This window comes from Cynocephalus volans, chromosome 8 (assembly GCF_027409185.1).
Source record: "Cynocephalus volans isolate mCynVol1 chromosome 8, mCynVol1.pri, whole genome shotgun sequence".
NCBI classification, from domain to species: Eukaryota; Metazoa; Chordata; class Mammalia; order Dermoptera; family Cynocephalidae; genus Cynocephalus; species Cynocephalus volans.
Window position 1 is genome coordinate 65,284,148 of NC_084467.1, and position 27,886 is coordinate 65,312,033.

At 36.4% G+C, this 27,886-nt stretch overlaps 1 protein-coding gene across 1 annotated transcript in view; it reads right to left on the reverse strand.

Moving 5' to 3' along the window:
* The window catches only part of SLC44A5 (solute carrier family 44 member 5), a 90,253-nt gene extending 63,639 nt beyond the window's left edge, over nt 1-26,614 (reverse strand). The window contains exons 1-2 of the mRNA XM_063105775.1: nt 26,514-26,614; nt 10,476-10,549 (exon numbers count right to left, since the gene is read on the reverse strand). Of these exons, the coding sequence (XP_062961845.1) occupies nt 10,476-10,549; nt 26,514-26,614 (175 nt within the window). The remainder of the gene's footprint in view (nt 1-10,475; nt 10,550-26,513) is intronic.
* Nucleotides 26,615-27,886: the final 1,272 nt, after the last annotated feature.

Below are 27,886 nucleotides of genomic sequence, written 5' to 3' on the forward strand. Positions count from 1 at the left end.
TTAAAATTCCATTCTAGAATATGGTCAAACTCCCATTCATTCATTCATTCATGCTGATTGTCAATTGTCATATTCCTATTTATTTAGTCAATTGTTCATTGGGCCTTACTATGTGACAGGTACATACAGACCCTGAGGATATAGAGACGAACGCATCTCATATTTAGTCTAATACTATTTTTTAACACATTTTTTCTAAGAAAACTATATATCATCCTGACTGGCCAGTGCAGAAAGAAGGCAAGTTCTGAAGAACGGTAGTGGATTCTCTTAAGCTTAACCAAGTCATGACCTTAATTTCAGCTGCTGTTCAAGTTGTGGTCTCTCTACTAGAACAAATCAAAACAGCCTCTGCCACCTTGGATGCAGCAATTGATCTATCAAATGCTTTCCCCCTTTCCCAGAGCAGAAAACGTCGGGGGCATTTGCTTTCACCTGGCAAGAACAGTACTGCATCTTCACTTTCTTCCCTCAAGGTTATATGACCTTCTAACTTTATGCCACAATTTAGTCTACAGGGTTTTAATAATATCCTTTTAATAATATCCACAGGATACCACACGAATTTCTTACATTGATGGCACCATGCTGGTAAGATCTAGAGAATATTGGTTAGCATACAATCTTGATACCTTATAAAGACACGTGTGTGCTAATGGATAGGAGATAAATCTCATGAAAATACAGAGAAGTTCCACTTCAGTGAAGTTCTAGAGGGGTCCAGTAGTTATTTCTCCTCCAAAGTGAAAGAGAAGTTGCCACTCCTTGCATTTTCTGCTATCGAAAGAGGCACAACACTTATTGGTTGCCAAATTTGAGGAGGGCCCGGAGAAATAAAATATGTTCCAGATAATCCAGGCAACTACTGTACAAGCAGGCTTACCACTAGGTCTACATGACAGAACGGATTTGATAGTGCTTAAAATACCTGTCAGAGAGCAAGATGCTTTATGGGGCTTGTAGCAAATGCCTCTGAGAAACTCACAGTGGAAGTCCCTAGGGTTTTGGAGAAAATTCATGTTTGTTCAGAAAATAACTAGTCTTCTTTTGAGAAATAGTCCCTGGACCCTGAATGATCACCAATGACATAACCTGTCCATCATAATGTTTAACGGGTGTTATCTGATCCATCAAGCCTAAAGTTGGTTCTGTCAAGCAGCACTCCATTATCAAGTGGAAATGGTATATTCATACAATGCTTGAGCAAGTCACAAAGGCACAAGAAAGTTACATAAGAAGATTGCTTATAATAAAAGCATGTTGACTCCTGATGCACTGCTTTAACACATACCTACGGCGTGTGGAAAGGTCTCTTTGATCTGCTGACTGAGAAGGAAAAAACTTGAACCAAATTTATAGATGGCTATGGAGGATCTGTTGGCATTGACCAGGGGAAACTTTTCTGGTTGTCTACATTGACTGGAAGAATAGATGACCTCAATAGTTTATGGATTTATAGATGGAGACCAATGATTTGGCCACAATATTATGGACTAGAAAAGAAAAATGTTAGACAATCAATGGCAAGAAAGTTTGAGAAACAATTAGGATTGACCTCTAACTGGACCCAGAATATGAAGACATTTATGTCTCATGTGGCTGCTTAGTAAAGACCCTTCTGTCAAGGTAGCTTTCAATAATCAGATTGAAAAGTACTTGTTTAATGATTTCATGAAAAATTATGACAACGGGGATAAAGATTGTGTGTAGGTTTTGATAACATGGACTTTTACTCCCAAAAGCTGACCTGGCTTATGTGATAAATTTGTCAGCAGTGAATGAACAACTCTGAGCCCCAATTACCCAGAAGTAGCTAGACTTATGGAACAGTGGAATACCCTACTGAAGACCCAGTGAAACTACCTCATAGGAAACAAAACCTTTCAAGGTTGGGGTGCTGTTTTCTAGAATATAGCTGGCCCCTTGCAGGAAACACTCATACGAGATAACTGAAGAGAGTCTAAAAAAGGAAATATTTACAAAGGTATGGCAGAGTGAAGGAAGATAAACAAGAGTTGACATAGAACCCAGAGTGTGGCACAAATAGGGAACATTTTTGTCCCTAGGCCTGAGGGGGCAGAGGAGGAAGGGATAACCCAAATCTAGGGAGAGAAGCTGAATGGAGAGTGCTCACTGACAGCTCACTGACAGGAGTGGGGGGCTAAGGGAGAGAGGTGCAGCGAGAGAGCCAGAGGAGAAAATTCTATAAACTCATTCTCCTACCCTCCCACCTTCCATTGATACCTCCCATAGGCTGAACCACACTGAAGCCAGAGGACAAGACAGCCTGTCAATCTTCCTTAGATGCCAGCTTCCCCAGGGACAGGGCAGGATGAGGAGGGGCAGAGAACACATACAGGGGGGCAAAAGAAAAATACCCAGCTAATATTCTGAACAAGTGACCAGCCTACCCAGGGTGGGACTTTAGATAAATTCAGCAAGACATTCAGGACTTCATTTTAAAAAGAGAGAGAGAGATAAGATTTTCAGATTTTTTGTTAGAATTCACTGCCATATGGACAGCAAAAGAAAAGAGAAGATGCACTTTTAAAAATTGAGAGCCTATAAACTGGAAGGGGTGAGAATAGAGGCAAAAGAAGGGACAAAGCATATTCTTAAAGGAGATTTGTAAAAAATAGACATGGAATTGAAAGACAACAGAAGAACAACCAAATAACCAAGAAACCAGATTGGCTTTTCACAACACCTTTGTTGTTTTCTTTTTTTAGCAAGTCTGGTTCTTTGCTGATTACTTAAATATACTTATTTTTCTGGTTCTTCTACATAGATGTCAGTCCACCACTATTTACAACCTGTTCAAGATTTGGATTCACATTAGAAAATGGGATTTTTTGCTTTAATTTTTTAGGTAAAGAAGTAGTTGAAATAATGAGGACAGGAGTTTATGTTTTCTTTTCTTCATTATTTGTACAAATATTTTTTGAGTGCCTCCTATGTGTCAGCACCATGCTAGACCCCGCATATACGAAGGCAGGGGTATCAGATTGTTCGTGATTTTTGCTTGCAAAAGAATACCTGCCTTTCACTTATTCCCCTAAACTGTTCCCCAACACTCAGTTTTAAGCCCAACTCTGTGGAAAGAAGGGTCAGGGAGGGGAAGGAGGGAGAGAAAAGCACTAGAGAAGTATCATGGGGTTCTGGTTTGCCTCCTCTCTCATAACCTTCATTACTTAATCCTCACTCATCTTCGTTATTACATAAAAGGCAGTATAGCATAGTGGTTAAGAGGATAGGCCCTAGAATTAAACTGCCTGGGTTATGTTGGTAAATAAAACCAGATGACAAAGTTACACAGTGATCAATACAAATCTGAATCAATCATGTTTTCTCTTCATTATTTCACTATCATAGAAATAACTTTAAAAGACCACTTAAGTGAAGTTGATGCATACTCGAGCACGTGCACATGTCTCTCTCTCTCTCTCTGTGTGTGTGTGTGTGTGTGTGTGTGTGTGTGTGTGTGTGTGTGTGTGTGTGTGTGAAGAGAGAAAGAGAACAGAGAAGAGAAATTATTTGTAAAAGAATTCTATTGCTGTAATTCATGGCAGATAACTAAAGACTGGTAAGAGATGGGTGAAAACTTTATTCAGACAAATTATCCTTTCACTCATATCAAGGATATGTATCTTACTGAAGTAGCAGGAGCAAGTATTATTATCTAACATTATCTTTCATTTTCAAACATTTGCAAAGCATGTTCCTGTTGTGCTCTTGGGTTATGTCAGAAGTTGCAGCCATTAAAAAGCCCTCTGTCAAGGAGAAAATGTGATTAGACCAACTGCTTGCACTGACACTTAAAAATTAACTGCAAACCTGTTTGGGGCAGCTAAGGCATTCCCTAAACACTTTCTGGTTGGGAATGTTGGCTTTCAAATCATTATTTTGTATCCCTTAAAGGTACATTTTAACTGTTTTAATATGTGAGGAACAGGCCTGCCAAATTGTGCTTATGGCTTTTTAACACAAGCAATTTACAAATGCAATGAAGCAGATAATAGGACACATGATACTGGATTGGAAAATCTGTGTTGATGATACTGCTGCTATAGAAGCATTTTTGGATGCAGCCCTGTATCCAGTTGCCTGGGTAAGAAAAATATTGTTTATCATTTTACAGGTGGCCTCTTTCACCCAATCGTGGGTTTAGGGTCATGTCCTTGAGCACAAATCAGTCCCTCTCATGCTAACAATATTCCACTTAAAGTCATCTGGAAGGCATGCACTCAGCAAGATACAACAAGCAGTAAAAATCTCACTCAATACTAAAAACATCTGCTCAAGTAACAGTCAAAACTAAATGCTTTCTTTTTCAAATGAAGATTTCCAAAACAAAAGGAAGTATAAGTATAAAATTTCACTTATAAATGTGTATATATTTGTAAAGAATGCAAAAGGACATTTAATACTGGCTCTGGTTATCTATAAATACAATATATTCTTCATTGATAAAAAGTTTATTACAACAATTTTTAAAATAATGAAACTAGAATACTTTTAAGTGTCTTACTTTTTTATTGGGATACATGATTTTACTTTGCTAAAAAAATATTTCCAAGCTGTAATCTGATCGGTAGGTACGTTCATTTTAGTTTCAAATTAGACTAAAAGCACAATGCCACTTCCTGCCATAATCACTCCCCATTGCCAGTTTCTCCTTACAATCAATATTGGGGTCACACCACCAACCTCCCAAACTAGAACAACAGAATGCCTGGTGAGGTACAGATGACTATTATAGAAAAGACAAGAGATCAGCGTTGAGGAGGCTGTAAAGAAAAGGGAACCCTTGTAAATTGTTGGTGGGAATGTAAAATGGTGCAGCCATTATGGAAAACAGTATGGAGATTCCGCAAAGAACTAAAGTTAGGACTACCATAATCCAGCAATCCCACTTCTGGGTATATACCTGAGGGAAATGAAACCAGTATCTCAAAGAGCTATCTGCACTCCCATTTTCATTGAAGCATTATTCACAATAGCCAAGATATGGAGACAATCTAAGTGTCCATCAACAGATGAACAGATAAAGAAATTATGGTACATATGTATGTGGACACACACAATGGAATATTATTCAGCCTTAAAAAGAAAGGAAATCCTCTCATTTGCAGCAACATGGATAAACCTGGAGGGCATTACCCTAAGTGAAATAAGCTGGCCACAGAAAGACAAATGCCACATGATCTCATTTATATGTGGAATCTAAAAATTTGAACTTACAGAAACAGAGAGTATAATGGTGGTTGCCAGGGGCTGGGGGATGGGGAAAATGGAGAGATATTAATTGAAGTTTACAAACTTTCAGTTATAAGATGAATAAGTTCTAGAGATCTAATGTATAGCATGGTAACTATAGCTAATAATGCATTGTATACTAGAAATTTGCTAAGAGAGTAGATCTAAGTGCTCTTATACACACACACACATACAAACACACTGGTAATTATGTCAGATGATGGATATGTTAATTAGTTTGATTGTGAGAATCATAACACAAGATATATAAAAACAACATGTTGTACACCTTACATATATACAATTTTCTGTCCACCACACATCAATAAAGCTGAAAAATTAAATTAAGGACTTAAAAATTATATTTATTTGTTTATTTATTAGTAAGAGAAACTGTTCACTGCTCCTCTGAATTGTCAGAACCAAAAAGTCATCTTGGAATTATCTTTGTTCTTCAAAACTTCACTGGAGTGACCTCTCTTAGTTATAAAAATATGGTTTCTTCCCCATATTCTTGGGGTGGAGAAGAACCAACTTGCTTCAAGAAAAGGAATGGACAAGACCTCAAATCTTTCTCCCTGAGATTCAACTTAGAGTAGATCAGACTGACCCTGAATTAGGTCTGCTGGCCAAAAGGGATAAAAATACTTTCAAAGGGAACTTGCCCTGAAGGAAGAGACTTGGCTCGTGTCCCAGGCTTAATAGCAGGGCCTAAGAGAAAAGACTGTTCTGATAAAGCAAGAAGCCACCTGGATGGAACCATTCTGACACTGGTCATACTGTGAGGAGCGATGGCTGAGAACTGCTTAAAGACTTAAAAAGCTATTGTCTTGAATCCTAGCAGTTGAAGAGATCCAGAGGAGCAGTAAAATGTGAAATAATACCAAATGGCACAACCAAACCACCAGAGCTCCAGGACACTCTAAGATCTCTCTCCCCACCTAGAAACTGGAAATGAGACTGTTCCCTCCCTGGTGTTTTGGGACAGTTCAGGTCAGAAAAAAGAATGATATGCTGGATTTCCTTAAGCAATGAAAGTAAAAGTAGACATGTGACTATATTATTCCCAACACACTGAACATAAACTTTCATAGCCGAACTGATGGGGTCAAGTTAGACCACTTCATTGTTAACTATTTCGTTTATTCTGTACCTCATTCTACGAAGGATTTAAGGCTGAATTATGTAAGCCTCCTCCTTCCTCTAATTAGTACTTTCAGACCTACTGTCTTCAGTGGACCTGCGATGGCATTCCTTTAATCCTTTGTACCGATCTATAAATTACCTGCATGTGAAGGCCCTTTACTGGTCTGTTTTGGCTTGATTTATTTCTCTGTTAGGGAAGCAATCATAAGTCTGACCAGATTCAAGAGGAAGGAACGTAGATCTCACTTCCCATTGAAAAGAATAGCAAAGATTTTGTAGCCATATGTTAAAATTCCCACAGCCCACCCTCTGGCTACAGTTTTCTTTACATCCCCCCAAATACAATTAGTTATCCTTTCCAAAGATCCCTAGAATCCTCATCCAATTACAGCACCAGGCTCAGGCTCAAGGTCTGGATCTTGTCACCCAAGTCAGGACCAGGTATGGATGAGGCCTTTTTAGAGTTGGTTCCTCTCCTAAGGATGATCCCTTTAGCTAGGTCATCAAATTCATTAGGTATATTACCTGCTTTCCACACTACAATTGGCAATAATATTGCCAGACTTCTCACCAGCACACAGCAAGGTGTCGTTCCCTTCTGCTTCCAATCACATTTTCCTCACTTTTTTTCAAATTTCTCACCGACAATCTACTCAAAAGCTATCAGGCTTCTGGACATCACCTGGTCTCAAAACCAATGCCTATGTTTTAGGATCTGTTAAGCCAGCATCACACTTCCAGGTATGACGTTTTATTCTACATCTATTCTTGCTTCCCCAAACACACTGGCTTACTACAGCAATTTTATTTTGCTCATGATTTGGGGAGTCAGGAATTTGGGGAAAGGCTCAGCTCTCCCCTGGGGTCTGTCATGCAGTCAGATGTTGGTGGGTGCTTCAGTCATCTGAAAGCCCAACTGGGCTGATAGTGAACACTAATTATCCCTGGGAGCCCAGCTGAGTCTGTTGATCAAGACCCCTACACATGACTTCTCCATGTGGCTTGGCCTTCTCACAGCACGGTGACAGCATTCTGGACTTGTTTGCATTAACTTTCTTGTTAACATCCTATCTTCTCAGCTAACAGAGATAATTATATCTGGGAAAGATTAAAAAACAAAAACAAAACAAACTCTGGACTCCAACTTAAAGTGCTTCCTAAGTAAGTGCAACAATGAACTAACTCACTTAACTGGAAATCTATTTAGAAAGAAAACGAAATAAAAATGTACTGAATGTTAAAATTATGCTATTATTGTGTACATTATATGAGCAAAAGGATAGCAAAGAATAATTTGCATAATAAATATTCCTATTATTTTTTCTAGTTAGTACAATAATTCAATAGCAATCATCAGTGAAGTAGGGTAAAAGAGGACTATTAGCATAAAAATTAGTTTGATCTTTCAAGGAGATTTGATTACCTCCTACCAGACTCCACTTCATCCACTTGAGCAGAGGTTCTGCCTTTCATCAGCTGAACGTTAAGTGCCTTTGTTGTGCTCAAGTATTACCCTAGCTAGCCACGTTCCACACAAAGGGCAAAGACAGTTTCTTCTAAGCAGATTTTTGTGAGAAACGTGGTTCTTTCATGGCAACACTCCTTATGAAAAGATCACGGGTGAAAGATAAGTCCACAAAGGTCCTGATCTACTAAAAGATGGCAATAGATGCCAAAATACTTATAACACGTCAGTGAAACTCACTAAGCATCACCTTCAAGTAAAGGTATATATTCTTTCACGTTAAAAAATTGTTAACACTCCCAGTAACCTCTGCCAATCATTTTCCTTTATGCTTCTTTTAACTCAACATTGGATATAACTGAAGGGTTAAATCTATCTTAGAAACAAGCCAGTACGGCCATTTGTAGTTCAAGGATGAGGAAAGTAATTTTGTGAGTCACTCATTTTAATCAGTGGCATTGGGGCTAATTTGGGGGTATCACTGAATTAATCTAATATTGAAGATAGTTTTTCATTGAGGGACAGTTATCGTCCAATTTCCTTAGGTGAATGAAGACATTTACAAACTGAATCTGGAGATCTGGAACAAAAAGGCAAATTTGTCATCTTGCTGCAGAGGGAGTGATGGCATGCACTCCTCCATGTGTCTACAGGAGAGGGGCAGTGGCTTTTCCAGCTTTGTTTAAGGACAAAAAGCATTTCTCTGTGGATTACATCAGACTGGCTTTGAGATACAGAAGTAAGACTTATTTGTTTATGGAAAAAGGCCTCCTAATCAAAAGATTCTGGTCACAGAATGAGATCTTGGTGGAGTTCCTGTGGACATTCAAACTTTGATATTCAAAATTATGGGTTGCCATAGAAACAATACAGTAAATTATATTTAAAATAAATTTATTAAAATTCAGAACAATTATATTATACAATTGTAGCAAACAAATTACTGCCTAGTACTATTACATAGCATTGGTGGTATGCCTGAGTGTTATTTCATTTAGTCCTCACAACAGACCTGAAAGGTAAATGTTTCCATACTTTCCAGGTAAGGAAACTGATATTAAATAACTAGCCCAAGCCAACCAAATAATATGAGGAAACTCTGAATCTGCCTGATTCTATTCTACTTCTCTTATGCAACAAATTTCAATTCTATGACCAAAAGTAAAAACAAACCGAAAACATTACATAGACAAGAAAGATGTGTCTCAAAGTCAAAGGAGCTAAAATTCCATGTAATGTATAAGAAAATTCATTTTAATATTCAATTTACAGATTGTAAATTGTGCTATATTAATGTTTATTTTTTTAAAGAATTTTTTATTGAAACATAATTGATTGTACATATCTGTGGACGACTACATTAATGTTTAGAAGTTAAAATACTGAGAAAAGAGCAATGTCCTCATCACAAAGAAATGATTAAGTTTTGTAATGATGAATATGCAGTTACCCTGATTTGATCATCACACATTGTATACATGTATTGATATTCAAATCTGTATCCCACAAATATGTATAATCAATACATCTCAATAAAAAAGTTAAAATACTTTAAGAAATAACAAAAGAAAGTTATAGAGATCTTAGAACAGTATATTATTTAATCCTGTTGCTTATGCTTCTTTATTCTCTTCCTCCCTATTTTCTTGTCTTAATTTTTGTAAATTCTTAAATTCTGTGTAGTTTTTGCATGGTAATATCAAGATTATCTTTTGGAAATTACTTTCAACAATTGCTGTTCTCAAGGTATTTCTCTTATTCAAAGATAAAACTGAGGAAAAGAGAAAAGTAGTTCCCTAGGTAGGGCACAGCTTCCTTTCCATTAATACATTCTATCCACATTAACTCCATGGTATTAATTATTAGTACTAGAAGCTACTATCTGGCATTTACAGCCCCCACCCATTAATATAGTGTATGAAAGTTTCCTAACTCAACATCTAAGAGACAGAACTTATGTCTCTGGGGAAGAACACAGGATACATTATATATGATTGCAAAATCCTTCTACAGAAAATATTCACACTAGTTCCTCTGGTAGTTTTGTAAAAATTCAAATAAAGAATTTCTATATTTGCCCTCTTTGCTTTCACTTTCATAGAAAAATCTTTAACCTAACAATAAACAACAGATACCTCTTTCTGGTGGGCAAAAAGAACAGGACTTCTTATATGTCAATATATTATCTAGTGAAATTTTTAATAATTCTTCCATCTTCTTAATTTGCTTATATAAAAAAGTTTATATATTACCTAAACTGGTCTTGGCCCTAGTTCTTATTAGTAAATAGCAACGTGAACATAATTAGCTGCTTAATGGGATTTCTAAGCTAAAAATGATTAAAAAGAAACCATAAGCTTTTTTCTACCTTCTTTACAATTATATTTACTTAAGTAATTTGGGCTTGCCATTGAATAAACTATTTTGTGTTTATTTTTTATTGTGTCTGCTACCTAATGAGTCCTCGTGAAGCACATTCCCTCCAGAAAAGACAATAAACAATATTAAAATGACTTTCAGAAAAAACAAGTAATGTTAAAAATTTGACATTGACTTAGCTATTTCATTAGCAAATGTTAAATATCTTCTTATACCTGTATTTACTCACCCACAAGTCCTACAAGAATGTAGCCAAGAATGAACAGTAGGAAGATTATGCAGCACAGAACATCAGTACAAGTCCTAAAGACAAAAAGGAATAAAGAATTAAAATGGGCCTGAAATGACTTGTTTACTGCACAAAATATAGGAATGGAGAAAAAGATAATAATAGTGATATGCCATTTTATGCCCAGTAATTCTGAAAGGCAAATCAGATGTATTTCTGCCATCAAAGACTTTAGCAGCAATGGAGGGGTCATAGATCCATAAATAAAGAAGCTCCCTGAGAATTCCTAGTATTTATTTTCTCTTGGTTCTTTATTTGTAAAATATTTTTAGATATCGGAGTATGACAACATCAAGTAGTTTTTTTTTTTTTAAATTGTAATTTAAGCTATTTGATTTCATGATTTTACTGTTCATGCCTCCCCAACACATGGTTTAAAAATAGCCATTTCCCCTTTCCTCCTTTGCTACATTTTCTTTCTACATAAACATTTTAAGGGTACTATGATTAAATTAAAGAACTGACTACATTAACTTTCTGTGGGAAGTAGAGTTACAACTATTCTAACAACAATATATATAAAGCATTAAAAAATTCCTCAAAATTGTAATTTTTCTAGCTATCCTGGTAAACTATATATAGTCAAATTCGGATTAGAGAAATTTTGACTCAGAGACACTCAGCGATTTGCTAAAGATCAGAAGCCAAGCCAGGATCTAGCAGGGATATGCAAAGTTTTCAACTAAAGTATTTCCTGTTCCCAATATTATATCCTGTTCAGCTTATGAGTGGTTTGGAATGTCTTGAAAGTGAGCAACAATACTGTCATTCCTTATTTGAAACTTAACGAAGAATCTAATTAGTAAAGAAAAAGATCAATCCATTTGACAGGATTAAAAGTTGCACATGAGAATTTTCATTGCAAAATGTTCTTGATCTTGAACATGCTCTAATCTTTTAGCACAGGAAGGTTGAAGTTACACACATTTTTTGGTGGTGGTAGTAGTAATAGTAATGAATAATAATTGTGCAGTAACAGACACAGTAATACTTTACATTGATAAAGTCCTGTTATACCTTTATTGCTTTCATGTTTATGAGTTTATGAGTGCTTTAAACTTTGTGAGTTTCCTAAGAATACCTTTAGGTTATTAGGGGTAGTCAGGTGAGTTGATTTCAGGCACTTGAGAGAGGTAATTACAGACGGAGACAAATATCTAGGTCTCCAATGCCTAACAATTTTCATTTAGTAGTTATGATAACAATTTTCTATGAAAGTTCAAAATAGCTATATCTAAAATTAATCATACACATTCTTCTAACTCTATACCTCACAAAAGGAAAAGGATCTTTCATAGAGAAAGTTAATTGTGTCCAATCCAGAAACAAACTATCATTTGCTTAAATTCAGTTTCAACCCAGAAATTTTTAATTTCATTTGTATTTAAGAATTATAAGAATAGGCAGTGCGTCTCCCCCCCCCCACCAGGCTTTGGCCACGCCCTCCAACATCTGCAACCAGCCCAGACACAACCACCATGCTGCCACAGGAAGTTCCCCGGGCTTTCCCAAGCCAGGGCAGTGGGGGGCCTCGGCCACACCCCTCTGACATCTGCACCCAGCTCAGCAATGACCAGGCCACCACTGGAAGCCCCCTGGTTTCCCATGTAGGAATGAGGGGAGTGCCACAGGCCTCAACCCCACCCTTCCTCCTTCCTCCTTCTCCTACCTGATTTCCTTCCCCTTTTCCCTCTCTCCCTCCCCCTGAGCTGCTCCACAACATCTTAGAACATAAAAAAAAAGATAATAATATTAACAACTAAATAAGCTTACAGAAAGAATCATAAGAATAACAATAAAAAGGGAAGAAAAGAAAGCAGGCACTCTGTTTTCTTTGGTTAATAACCACTGAAAGCAAAAACCTTCTTGGGCATGAGGAGACTATTTCACGTGTATTCTGACACACCCTACTCAAGATCAGGTTCTTATCCTGTCAGAGCAGTTGTTAAATAGCCTGACACCTAATAGGAAATGCCTCAGGTAAGGAACTAAAGGAGAGAAAACTAGAGCACTGGTGTGCTTTAATTAGAAATCTTCCAGTCACCAAAGCCCTTGTGTATAATCATAACTACCAAGAGGAGGGAGGGAGGGATGTGATCAGAAGCACCAGCCAGGTTGGCTAGCCATCCTGTCATTATATATCTATCATGTTGTGTGTTTATCTCTATATCTTTATATTACACATGAGTATGTAATAACTACTATAATGCAGTCACAATGACAATGTTAACCTATTGTTATAATGTTATATAGGTATTATCACAGGGAGAGGTAAACATAGTAGGAAGATGAATGAAAAAAATTTACCAATTTCAAAGGACAGAGCACCAGGAAAGAAGCAGAGCCCAAATGGAAATTTTATAAAAAGTAAAATCCACATTGCTTCACAACTGGCACTGATGAACAGACATCAGTTTGAATTTTGTTTCTATAGGGGTTTTACATTATGATTTATCTTTCTTTTTTGGTGCCAAAGACACACTGAAGCATCAGGAACTACCTCATGCCCACACAACCACTCCTCCAGTGGTCTCTCTCCACGGGCGATAGTCTTTGTCAATTAACCACACCTTAAGGTGTTTGGGGATTCTATTCTGGGCCCAAGGAGGATAATGAATTCAAGTCTGCTTTGTTTTTCTGGTACACTGCTTTAGAGAAATAGCAGACCATACCCCATGGCCTGACTGGTTAATTTTATCTTATTTAAATTCAGAAGGATGTTGAACAAACTGAAAATTATAAATGGAGAATTTAAGAGTCTCAAATAGTGGGAACATTAGTGTTTCTAGAGTTGTTCCTATAGTAAATTGAATCCGTTTTTTGTTTTAAAATTTTTCTTTTAAAAACAGGCACGTGGCCTGTGTGTGTGTGTGTGTGTGTGTGTGTGTGTGTGTGTGTGTGTGTGTGTGTGTGTGTGTGTGTGTGTGTGTGTGTGTGTGTGTTCTCAGGTAGTTACAATTACCTGCTATTTTTTCCATTAATTTCTCAGTTTTCTTCCCTTTCCTCAGATATATTCTCTCCAGGAAAAAAACAATTAGAGCTTAGAAAGTTACTGGAAAATTGAATTTGAACAAAATATAAAATACAGTTTGGGGGCCGACCCTATGGCTCACTTGGGAGGGTACGGCGCTGGGAGCACCGAGGCCGCGGGTTCGGATCCTATATAGGATGGCCGGTGCACTCACTGGCTGAGCGTGGTGCAGGCAACTCCAAGCCAAGGGTTACGAATCCCTTACCGGTCACACAAAAAAAAATACTGCTTGGGCATCAATTTGTGAGTCAAGGAACATAGCAGATGTTCAATTCAAATTTTAAGCTGTAGTAGCACCTTATCTTTTGATTTTGATTTCCTTTCTTCTGATTTCAGGTAATCATTACAATCCTAAATGTTCTATAGGAAATGAATCATTTTTTAAAAAAACCAAGTATTTAATTGGGCTAATTTTTTAAGCTCTCAAAACAGCTATTGAAATAACTGGGTGATACAAGTTCATGGCTGAAAATCACTCTTAATTGTCTTCTAGCTACAGGCCTGTCATAGCTGTTCCTTTTGCTCAGGTGGATTCATCTCCACTTTCACAGCAAGCACTAAGAACCATTGTAGTAAGCTAAAAATAGGTTGCATCCCACTGGGTCCCAGAAAGAAGACAGAATAATAGTTATAGAGAAATATGCCCAACTCTCTCCCTCCTTCCAAATCAAAGTCCCACTTTTTCAAAACATGCTACTCACACCCTCACATTTAGAGACTCAAAGTTTTATTCAGATTGAGCTGCCCAGGCATAAAAGTATTTTCAAAAGTTAAACTACTGATGTACTATTACTACCGTGCATCTATTTTCCAAATTGCAGTGAGAAGAATAGGATTCCAATCATATATGCATTTGTAGATTTCCCTTTTCCCTCCTATCTCTACTGAGCAAATATAGTACACCTACAGTCACCTAGACTAAAAATGGTGGGAGTTTCCTTTGACTTTCCTTTATTCTTAGCTTATCTTTTATATTCAATTGACAAGTTCTTTTGACTCCTTCTCTCTGATGTCTCTTTCATCCAACCCTTTCTTTCTCTTTCTGTTGCCTGGACTCAGTCCAGGTTTTCTTATCCTCTCTTCAAACCATTGCCATGGCCTCAACTGGGCTCCTGCAGGTAGCCTGATTTAATTCATTCTGCACAACACTGTATCACTGATATGTGATGATGTCACTTTATTGTTTAAAAAAGTGCAGTGCCTCTCCACCACCTATTTAATAATTTCCAAAAGTCCTGGTTTCACGTTTAAGAAACTACTAGTTCCATCCTAGCTCAAGCCACAGACTATCCTTCTAGCTTCATTTCCCACTAGTCCTTCTTAATGTGCTTTAACCAACTTGGACTTTTTCATTCACTGACACACAGTGCACTATCCTTTTACCACACTTGGGGTTCTATGCTCATGGCACCTCTAGAATCCCCCTCCTGGGGTAACCATATGTCCCAATTTGCATGTGATAGCCAGAGTTTATACCTCTTGTCCTGGAGTAACCTGAACAATGCTCCTTTTACTCTCACTTTTTGTGCCCTGATGTGGATCTCCATCCCATCTACTAAAATCCCATTGTTTAAGTCACCTCAAATGTCACCTCCTTCACAAAGTTTTCAACTAAGTGAGATCTCTCATAGCTCTGTAGACCTGCAGAAATTTTATTTGTACATCTTTTAAGTCATCTGTAGTGGATTGAATTATGTCCCCCCAAATTCACTGATGCTTGAATTGTGTTCCCCAAGTTTTATGTATTAGAAACTTGGTCCCCACTGTGACTGTTAAGAGGGGGAGAAATCCTATTACGGTAATTGAAAGGTGGGGCCTTGAAGAGGTGATTGGATTGTAGGACCATGCAATAGCGAATGGATTAAAAATGGTGGTCAAGGGTATGATTCTGAGGCCTTAGAAGAGAGAAGAGAGTCTGCCTCTCTCTCTGCTCTTTCTACTTCCACCATCTTGAAATGAGACCCCTGAGTCACTTTTACCACCACCAGATGGACTTTGGACTTCCCAGCCTCAGAAACTGTGAGTAGTAAATTTTGTTTTTCTTATAAATCACCCAGTTCTATGTATTTTGTTATGAGCAACAGAAACAGACTAATACACCACTATTATAACCCAGAGCAGGGGTGACAAACTACAGTTCATAAGCCGAATCTGGTCTGTTGTTTGTTTTTGTATAGCCTGAGTTACGAATGGTTTTTACATTTTTTAATGGTTTTAAAAAATTAAAAGAATAATATTTTGCAGCAAATAAAAATTATACAAAATTCAAATTTCAGTGTCCATAAATATTTTTTTTGTATGAGGGTACTTCAAAAAGTTCATGGCAAAATTGAATTAAAAGATAAAACAAATCTTTCCATGATATTTTTGATGACCCCTCATATAATCTAAGGCTACTTTCATGCTGCAATGGCTGTTTGGTAGTTGCATTAGGAATTACCTGGCCTGCAATATTTACTGCCTGAAACTTTATAAAAAAAAGTTTGCTGACCTCTGACCTAGACCATAAACTTCTCTGCACAACAGTGAGCACAGAGCCTTGCATGCTACAGACACAGAACAATCTATGTCCCACAGATGATTAGTGAGACACGTGTTTAACTGACAAGCTAATGCATCATAAGCAGGCTCTGGTGAATATCAAAGCATTGTGTTGTAAATTTCAGATTTTTTTTGGCATAGTGTAGTGAATGTGTTGCCTAGAGATTTAATTTTTGGTCAAGCTTAAACATGCCACGTGGACACTGCTGTCTCCAGTAAAATAAATCACTAAAAAACAAAAAAGAAAACACTTAAGTTAATTCAGAGGCAACAGAGTTTTGTTTCATAAGTGTAAACTTCAGTCACACACTACTTCTTATTCTCCAACAACTGTCATTCTGCTTCCATTTCAGGGACGGCTTTCTATATTCATCCAGAAACAGAATCGTTTACTGGTTTTCTTTCTGTGTGGCAGATGAAATTCCAATGGTATCAACCATTCTGAAAGGTCATTAATATCAAGCATTAGAGCAAGAATGGAAGTCCTAAAAGTCATTATTCTCTGACAGATTATCCATTCGTGCCTAATGAGACAGTTTAGGGACTATTTACTGCCTGTGAGTCCAGTCAGATGCTCCCCTCTCATTTGAAAGTTCTTGGTGTCACCTGGGTAAATCTATCTACACCATGGCTGCATTTATAACCCAGTCTAGAAGCACTGCTCCTCTGTGGTTCCACTGGCACCTGAATGATGCCTTTAAGTCATGTGTTACCTCTCAGATTCTTACCACAAAAGTATGTTCCAGGAAATCGAATGAATGCTTCACTTCCCAGAGGCTTTATTAGAGGACAATGTACTTTGAGGCCATCATCCAGGCTGCAGTGATACACACTTGGAAAACTACAGAATGTGGCTTGAATTGAACAAATGGTCTGAGTTGATACTAATCAGTCAGCTAATTCAGATATTTTGGGCTATGTAGGGGTAAAGTTCTATGTAAGTTAAAAAATACTTTACTTCTATTTCCCCACTCTTCACTGTTAATGGAGATTCAGGTGACTTTGTGAGAGGAGCATGCTCAAGGAGCTTGTGCTTGAATGGGGTACTTGTAACCTTCCTTCCCTTGCTTCCAGCTTCCATTCTCCTTCCCAGACACACTGTTGAAAGCTTCTCTATTCTTCTATTCCTCAACCCACAGCCTTAGGTTATGCCCTGCACCATTTTTTTGTGTGTGTTTTCTAAGGTTTCTGTAATAGGCAAGTTACACTGGCCATTTCTAAAAGTATGACAAAAGGTTAAAGATTATCTTGAAGAATTTCATTCTGTTATTGAAATCAGAAACTTAATTAGGAAAGTACGAATGAGCTTTTAATTACATAAACCTGTACCTTCAGCTGTTTCATATTAACACAAGTATTTCAAGTCTCCTAAAAATTTTTTAAAGATTACTTTAAGGTTATATTTACCACAGCAGATAACTCTGGCACCCAATCATTGAGAAAAGACTGTTAGTTTTGGTAGGCTTATTATTTTTAAAATATATTTTAAGCTGTTGTTGAAAAATAAAATAAAATATACCAAATAACCCTAAGAAAGTATAGGATGATATTGATAATGTCTTTCAAGTCTATGAGACCGTGTAAGATGATATTTGAGTATTGTACCTGCTTTAGTTAGTTTTTCTGAATAACTGGGTCTTAAAAGCTTTCCTATCCCCTATGTTGCTTGTATTTGTTTTTTCATTGCCTTAAGAGAGTAGCTTTAACTGATTGTGACATTATTTCCTATTTGTAAAGGGGAAATAAAACCTCATTTTTCTACACACGGTTTCGCTGATGTCTTTTGTTTAAAATAGGGCAAGATCAGACAAAATTGATCTCACTATGTTATTCATCATCTTTGCAAAATTTGCATAATATTTAAGAATCTGTCAATGGGTGGAAACCATTCTGCAAATTGGTAGTAAAGAGAGAGAGCCAGATCATAATTATTGCCCATATTACAGCTGGTATTGTAGACCAAAAGTACTACATAGGGGAGGTGCAAGGAGAGCTAGCTCTAGAACTGCCTTGGGACATTAGTCCAAAGTTATCAGCAAAGTTTATAGGGAATTCATATCAATATTTAATACTCTTTAATCTTCTTGAGATGGATTAGAATCTATTCACAAGGGTACTTCAACGTAGTGTTGGAAGTCCTAGCCAGAGCAATCAGAGAAGAGAAGGAAATAAAGGGCATACAGACTGGAAAAGATGAAGTCAAACTGTCCCTGTTTGCAAATGATATGATCTTATACATTGAACAGCCTAAAGCCTCTACAAAAAAAAAACTCTTAGAGTTGATAAATGATTTCAGCAAAGTTGCAGCACACAAAAATCAGTAGCCTTTCTATACTCCAACAGTGAACATTCAGAAAAAGATATCAAAAAAGCTAGCCCATTTACAATAGCCACCAAAAAAATAAAATACTTACGAATAAAGTTAACCAAGGATCTGAAAAATCTCCATGAAGAGAACTACAAACCACTGTTGAGAGAAATTAAATAGGATACAAGAAGATGGAAAGATATCCCATGCTCTTGGTTGGAAGAATCAACATTGAGAAAATGTCCATGTTACCCAAAGTAATCTACAGATTGAATGAAATCCCCATCAAAATTCCAATAACATTTTTCTCAGAAATGGAAAAATCTATCCAGACATTTATATGGAACAACAAAAGACCACATAGAGCCAAAGCAATCCTGAACAAAATAAATAAAGCTGGAGGTATAACACTACCTGACTTTAAACTATATTACAAAGCTATTATAACCAAAGCAGCATGGTACTGGCATAAAAACAGACACATGGATCAATGGAATAGAACAGAGAACCCAGAAATCCACCCATACTCCTACGGCCATCTGATCTTTGACAAAGGCAGCAAGTCTGTACAATGGGGAAGAGACTGCCTCTTCAACAAACGGTGTTGGGAAAACTGGATATTCATACGTAGGAGAATGAAACTAGACCCATACACCAAAATCAACTCAAAATGGATTAAAGAATTAAATATACATCCTGAAACAATAAAACTCCTTAAAGAAAACATAGGGGAAACACTCCAGGAAGTAGGAGTGGGTACAGACTTCAGAAATAGGACCCGCAAAGCACAGGCAACTAAAGGAAAAATAAACAAATGGGATTATATCAAACTAAAAAGCTTCTGCTCAGCAAAAGAAACAATCAACAGAGTGAAAAGACAGCCAACAGAGCGGGAGAAAATATTTGCAAAATATACATCTGACAGAGGATTAATATCCAGAATATACAAGGAACTGAAACAACTTTACAGCAAAAAAACCCAAATAACCCAATTTAAAAATGGGCAAAAGAGCTGAATATGCATTTCTCAAAGAAAGATATATGAATGGCCAACAGACACATGAAAAAATGATCAACATCACTCAGCACCCAGGAAATGCAAATCAAGACCACTTTGAGATACCACCTCACTCCAGTCAGGATGGCTAACATCCAAAAGACTGAGAGTGATAAGTGCTGCAGAGGTTGTGGAGAAAAAGGAACTCTCATGCATCATTGGTGGGACTGCAAAATGGCGCAGCCTTCATGGAAAATGGTATGGAGGTTCCTCAAACAATTACAGATAGATCTACCATATGACCCAGCTATTCCACTGCTGGGAATATACCCAGATGGATGGAAATCATGCTGAAGGGATACCTGTACTCCAATGTTTATTGCAGCTCTATTTACAATAGCCAAGAGTTGGAACCAGCCTTTATGTCCATCATCAAATGTGTGGATAAGGAAACTGTGGTATATCTACACAATGGAATTCTACTCTGCTATAAAAAAGAATGAAATACTACCATTCACAACAACATGGATAGACTTAGCAATAATTATATTAAGTAAAACAAGTCAGGCACAGAAAGAGAAATACCACATATTCTCATTTATTTGTGGGAACTAAAAATAATTAAATAAACACACAAACAAATAAGGGGGGGAAGAAGACACAACAATCACAATAATTCCTTGAATTTTTTTAAGACAAGTGAACAGATATGATGTGGAGGGGGGAGAAACAGAGTGGGTAAGAGGAATGGGTTAAGGGTCGTGAAAATCAACTACAATGTATATTGAGAAGTTAAAATAAAAAATTTTTTTTTAAAAAGTTCATGGAAAAATTGAATTATAAGATAATACAAATTCTCCATGAACTTTTTGAAGACCCCTTGTAGACACGCAGAGTAGTACTCAAAAATATGTGTCGAACAATGAATGAACTGAAAATTCTCATGCCTGAGATGGCTATTGAAATCCAGCTCTTAAAATAAAAAAAAATTTAAAAAATAAGCTCATGCCGCCTAATAATTGCATGGTAAATAGTTAATCTTTTTAAGTAATCAAAGTTTGCATACTAAAATGAAAAGATTATTATTTGTCCCTTAAAATTGTAATAATAGAAAATATTGCCTACTGATAAGAGACTTAGAAAATTGCATGACCTTCAACCCAGTAATTTCTTTTCTAGTGAGATTTTATTTATAAGGATTTAAAACACTGTACCATTTAAAATAAAGAAAAATTGGAAACTACTTTTAGAACATGTTCACAATATATTATTGAGTAAAAAATAGTTTATAGAACATATGTGTAGTATGACTACATGTGTTTATATATATATATATCCACATACGTATATATACATAAATGCTTAACAAGATTAAAGAATATACACAAAAATGTAAGTGGTCTTTATCTCTGGGTGGTATTATTTTTTGTTTTTCTTCTTTTGTTTTTTCTGTTTTTTCAAAACTTCCCCAGTGGACACAAATTGCTTTTATAGTAGGAACAATAATCTAAGACACATGGACTACATTTGATAACTATAAACAGATTGGTGAATTATCTCCTTAGACTAATTTATGATCCCCTCAAATAAAATATATTTAAAAATTGGTCTTCTGCTCTTTGACTTTTTTCTTGATCACTGGCTAAAATCCAAAACTCATTTTTGCAGTCTTTAAACAAAAAGTTACTAAAACTGTGCAAGGAGTGAGAGATTGTTCTCTGATTAATCCTTCCTGTTGCTCAGATGTGCATAAGTGGGAGCTGAATCAAAGATATGTAACCAAAAATACCCCATGATTTAATCTTACAAATCACACCTTGATCTACCAATGATGAACATCATAATCTTACCAGCTTTACAAAATACGGATCCCTAGTTCTTGTTTGAAGCACTGCTTAAAATGAAAACAGAGTTGGCCTTTAAACTTTCATTAATAAAGTCTTCATGGTTTGATGTTACGTCTCTCTTTTGTAGGCCACTTCCTTTATGTATATTTAGTGAATCTGAATAATAAAAACACCTGTTATTTTCCTTAAAATAATATTTATTCAGTGGTGACCTCAGAACTTTGCCCCTACTTAGAGTGTTTATTATTTCCACACTAATCCTTAACAAGGTGTTCCTATAATCATCATAGTGCTTTCAGAATGTACTATAAAAATTTAGTTTTGAAAGTTAATTTAGTAATGCAATCACCTCAATTGTAAAACATTTTCATACTGATAATTGTTTAAGTGTCCATTTAATGAAGGGGTAAGTTATAAACAATTTTGGGTAAGATTACATAAGAAACTGGAAATAGTAGTTGTCTCAGGCAGGAGAATTATGTGGCAGGGAAACAGGTGAAGGAGACTTACTTTCACTGGATATTCTTTTGTAGTTTTTAAATTGTGTACCAGTCATATGTATTACCCCCAAAATATAATTAATTTTTAAAACAGAAAGTCATGTGAGTACTGATTTGGCACCCCTTAGGAACTGAAATAATCTCAGAAATCATGTGAACTATTAACCATTGAAATGAATGCCATGGGCAAAGAAATGAACTCAATTTGATAGAAATGAGACTATAAGCTATATGAGTATAAAATCATTAGGGATATATCACAAGCAAAAAATCTCTTATTGGAATTACAGATCTACCTATACATCTTGACTGAAAAATTGAATTTTGACCATTGAAGATTTAAATCACACATGTACAAAACAAGGTTTCTCTATCAAATATGCTTTACTTATTTGTTTTGGCAATCACTTCAGTTTTCAGAGGAAAACATTAAATACAACATGACATATTTGGCATAAGTAATATCAAGCTTTATACTAGTATGCTGTTGGTAAGCCTTATTCTAAACGGGAGGTTTCTACTGATTTTGGAAAGAAAATGAACACATTTGTGAAATGGCATAATAAGAAATTGTGAGTTTTCATGGCTTTTCCATAGCAAAGAAGCATAGACATTCAACACATACCTATTGAATGAATGAATGAAAATGTTACCTGAATAACATCTTGTAGACATTTTCAAAATGTATATGAATGCTGTGTCCATATGTTCTCAAACTGTTCAGCAAAACTAGAAATTGCAACCAGTGTAACAGGAGATTCTAATCATATGGTTAGAACCTGAAGTAGTATACAAATTCTTTTCTGTAATTATTTGCCAATCTATCTTTTCTAAAAATTGGTTATACTACAATATAGCATTACTAACAACAATGGGGCCATTATTATTTACAACAACAAAAAAGGAACTTATACTTTTCAGGGGTTTTAAAATAAAACTAAATATTCTCTAAATGTTTACTGATTTGAAATTACTCCAGTTTAAATTTGAACCTAAGTGATTTATCCATTAAGAATATGTTTGGCTGCAAATACAAGAACACTTAAAGCTAGAAATGGTGGCTTAAATCCTACAGAATTTATTTGTTCCTTGCAACAAGAAGTCCTGCAGTTGGCAGTCCAGAGCTGGTGTGGCAGTCAGTGAGTGAAGCCACTGGGAACTCGACTCATTTTGTCCTCCTGTCCCCACCTTCTTTAACTTGTAAACATTAATCTTCACGTTTATGCCTCATGTCACAAACGGACTGCTGCGCTCAAGACACCTGAAATCCCTCCTGGCAGATCTCCCCTTTAGCTCATTGGCTAGAACTGTGTCTCATGGTTGTCCCTACCTGGGAAGTGGTTAGAAAAATTAAGTGTTTGGCTTTTCAACTTCTATAACAGAGGAGGCAATATGGCTTGAAATGATATTGAGTGAGACAAATTGCAGAATGCACCACAGCTACTAATGAGATTTATTTTAAACAATTGTAAAAAAAAAAAAGATTTTTCTATTCTAATAATTTCCAGTTCACCAAAATAGATTATGCAAAGAATATGTCTTTTTTTCTCTGAAAGTATTATTAAATATTAAATATATTGCATAAGATTAACATAGGAAAACTGAAGATTGTATAATCTCACAGAATTTATATAAGTCAAACTGAGATTCATTTCCCAGAAAAGCATATTCTGGAGCAGATATCAATAACAGCAATAGCAAGTTGTTAGATCTTATCACTGAATAACTTTATATTTCAGATTCAATTGTTCATATAATTCTTGACATATTCAATGGAATGGAATTTGAAATTTAAATCCAGCCATAGTAAATATATACAATTGCAGTTCTCATAAGCTGAATATCGAAATATAAATCTTCCTTAAGGTTATATGTTTTTAAATTATTAGAAATAAAATATATCACAAACTATACCAGTAAGTCTCTTTTATTTTCACATATGATACTCAGAATAGCTTTTTAGTTGTAAGTCTGGGAGTCATTAGGCAATCTTATTCTTAATTTTGTCCAGAAACGGTCCCAGTTCTTTTATAACAAAATCACTTCAATTCAACATACATATGGGTCTTGGTTCATATTACTATTCTCCTTCCTGCCATTCTGATATACAGGTTAATGGAGGACCTATATTTTCCAAGATGTCCCCAGATATAAGTCTTTCCTCCTCGGGGTTTCATAAAACCTCCCTAGCAATTTTTTCAATGGCCATTTTCTTAAGTTTCTACTGTGTGCTACTCTGGTGAGATGTGTGTGTGCAAGTGTGGGTATGTAAAGAAGGTAAATGTACACTGTCAGGAGGAAGGAGATACAATGTAGGAAAAGAATACAATCCTAGCCCTCAAAGACTCTAATTCTATGATTCAAAGAAAGAGAGAAACACATCTTAAAGATTAATATAAAAAATAAGTACAGCTTAAAATATAGGGGTAAAAATAAAAACTACAGGTAGGAAGGATCTAGATGGCTAATATGGAAATAGATCAGTGTGAGTTAGAATATGTGAGACACTTTAATTTTAAGAGATGAGTGAAAGACTTGAATTATGGAGAATATTTTGACTGGCAGATAAGAGAGGTCCATTCTAGGCAAATGGAAGTATAAGAACAAAAGTATGAAATTAAGCATCAATGATGGGGATGAGGAGACTCCATTGGCTAGAATTCTTATTGGGTAGAAATAATAAAATAGATTATTGTGGAACATCAACAACAAAAAATCAACTCACTCTTTCAATCACTAATATTTATTGGGTATCTACTCTGTGCAGGGTATTGTGGTAGATGCTAAGAATACATCGGCGAACCAGAGAGGCAAGATGTCTTCTGTCATGGAGGTCACAGTTCACTGTGGGAATCAGGCAATCAATAAGTAAAGATGAATAAGTAAAATGATGATGGATTGTGTGATAGTGCAAGGAATAAAACAAACACGAGACTATGAATGGATGGTCTACTTATAAAGGGTTGTAAGGAAGGGCTCTCTGAAAAGATGGTGGGAGTTGTGTATTAGGCAGAAGCAGCAAGTGCAAAGGCCCTGAGGGCAGGTATGACCAGGGTACATCCTGGGAGCTGACAGCTGGACAGTGTGAACAGTGCTAGGGGAGTAATGGAGACAGCAGCACAACAGCAGGCCAGTACAATTGTGTGACTGCACAGTGCTTGGCGTGAAGGAGTGAGGCCTTGTCTATGAGGGGCATCCACAGTAACAATATTTTATATGTTCAAGGACCTGACAGTTCATGACTCACTTTGACATATATTATCACATTTGGATCATTACAACAACACTGTAAAGTTGATACAAGAGCTATTACTAACACGTCATTTTACCAATTGTCTTGACCACGATTTCAGTTCATTTTCTGCTGGAAGTTCTTGAATAGGAGAGTCACATAACAAAAGTCGTATTTCAGTTGGATTTATCTGGCTACAGGTTGCAGAATGAATTGGGATGAAGTGTGTGGTGGGTGCAGAAGGAAGAGAATTGGGGTAAGGAGGGTTGCCCTGGGGTTGTAACAACACAGAAGAGAACGAAACCAGGGCCAGTTCTGCTTCCTCTGCCTCACCAGCCTCCCGTGCACACCTGTTTTCCAGGGTGGTCAGGATAGGGTGAAGATAAATGCCACTGCATGGAGAGCATTTACAGCTCCACAAAGATGCCTCATGGACTGAAATCGATGTGAACAGTTTTCTCTCTAATGGCTTTTAACACAGAGAGAAAAAGGGACACTTATGTATCTGAGCATCAAATCTTATATTTATCTCTGCTACAGTTTTCAAAGTGCTCTGTTCCACTTTTTTTAGTACATCAACTTGATAAAAGTGTATTTTCTCTGAGCTTTTGAAGACCAAAGACCTTATTTTTCAGTTTTCTGTGTGAATATGGTTAGCTGACATCTGTCTTTTCCGTAATGGACATAAGGGGTTGCTCTATTGTTGGGCCAGATCAAAACAGAGCTGGCTTTGCATGCTCCTGGATGTATAGAGTCCATGATTATGTGACAGGTTATTGAATTGTGTTGTTTCTAGCTCTTGTCAACTGCACATAAGTGGGCAAAGACAGGGCAAAGGACAGGGAAGGAAAGAAAAATGTGACATGAATTGCACTATAAATTGTTACCATTGTTAAATATACACCCATATGCAAAAGCATTAAAAAAAAAGCTTTAGGTCCCAAAAAAGTTTGCACCAGTCTACAAAATCTTTATTTTTCTCACATTGAAGGTTTGAAATCTCCCAATAATATTTAATATTTTTTCTCATTTTCCTAGGCAGACCACTATAATATACTTTCCACATACCCCCAAACATGAATTTATCAGAAAACCATAATTATTGAGCAGTCCATCCTTATAATCATCTATCTGGTCTTCCAGAAAAACTCTTTCACATGTACACCTCATTTATCTCTTCTGCTCCTGTTCAATCTTCATGGACTGTTCATTCTTGGCCTGGGCTTTAACACTGGCCTAATCTCAGGGCTCTCTCATGATCCATCTTATCTCCTAATTCGATCTATTAATCTAAGGTGATCTCATCTATACCAGGGTTTCCAAGGCTTTGGCCATGAACAGCCATAACTTTTCTCCTGAGTGCCAGACCTTTATTTTTTAATTCCAATGTCCAAAATTGAATTTACTATCTATTTGCTCCCAGAGGTCCCCAAATTTTCTCTCTACCACTCACTGTTTTACCCAAGATAAAAATTTTGCCAGTCTTGACTCTTCTCTTATCCTGCACGTCTAGATGACTGACAAGTCTTGCTGATTCTCCATCTCACAATGTTCTGTTTCTTCCTCTCCAGCTCTGCCACTGTAGGCTGGAACCTCATCATCTCTTATCTGAACTGATTCCATGGCCTCCAAACAGCCTCTTGCCCTCTCTAACCCATCATCGACATTTTATAAAATACCGAACTTGACATATAAATCCATTGGTCAAAACCTTTTAAGACTTTCAATTGCTTACAAAATAAAATCCAAACTTCTTAGTCTGGCCCCTGCTACACTGCTGAAAATGACTTTCTATCTTCTATCTACTGTCAAACATAACCTATGCACTCTCAAATTTTAGTGGCTTTTTATTTTACTGAAACATAAGAAAATGCTGGTATTTAACTGTTTTGACCTTAAAAAGTAGCAATTTCATATGGCTCCACTAATAATGCTCTATGCCTTTAATGTCCTTTCACCCTTAATACATGTCAAAACATCAAGACCCAGCTTAAATGTTACCTCCTCTGTGAAGCAATTATTGGCAACACTGGATTGAAGAGCAGTTCCCTCCTCTGTGCTCCCATACATGTGCCACGGCACTGTATTTTAATTATTTGTACCTACTTTTCCTTTCCACTAGAATATGAGAAACTTGAGGGTAGAATGTGGGACTTAATTATCTCTATACCTTTACTTCTAGTATAATGTCTAATTAGTAGTTAATAAATAATCTGTTGAATGAACGAATGAATGAATGAATGAACTTTCTTTGGAACTTGTTATACAAAGAAGCTGGTAAATTGTTTGGTTAAAAGTGGGAGAAGGGTTAGTGTTCTGATTTAATATATTATAGAATGCCTCTTTCCTCTTTTTATATCACCTTTTCTTTTTTGCTACTTACTGGATAATGTATTTGTTCTTACTAGATGGACTGAATGGGGCTAAGAAAGAAATGATTATACACTACCAGAGCATGTGGTGATGAGCCCTGTTATGCAGATGTAACCCACATGAAAGCAGATATATAAGGTTCAACCACTTGAAACTCCAGGAGACAGCAAGCAGACATAGGCACCAGGCAAATGCAAATGATTCCTAAGCAATTCTAAGATTGTTTCTGGTGACATTCAAACCAAAATTGTTTTCAACATACTGAAAGCCACAGGTATCGATGAACTGTCCCCACTCTGAAAATGCCTAGAGGACATTCACAGGCATTGCAAAATTTAGAGAAGGCATTTTATAGCAGACAGTTTTGCAGAGCCTATTTTTATTGAAAGAAGTTACACCTTCAGCATTTTACAAATTTGTGGAGTTACTGATTAAGAAAACAAAAGCCCAAGAGCGATAGAAACAGAAGAGATGAAGTCTGTGCTTTACAGACTGGACTTCACATGTAACTAGAAGAAGAGA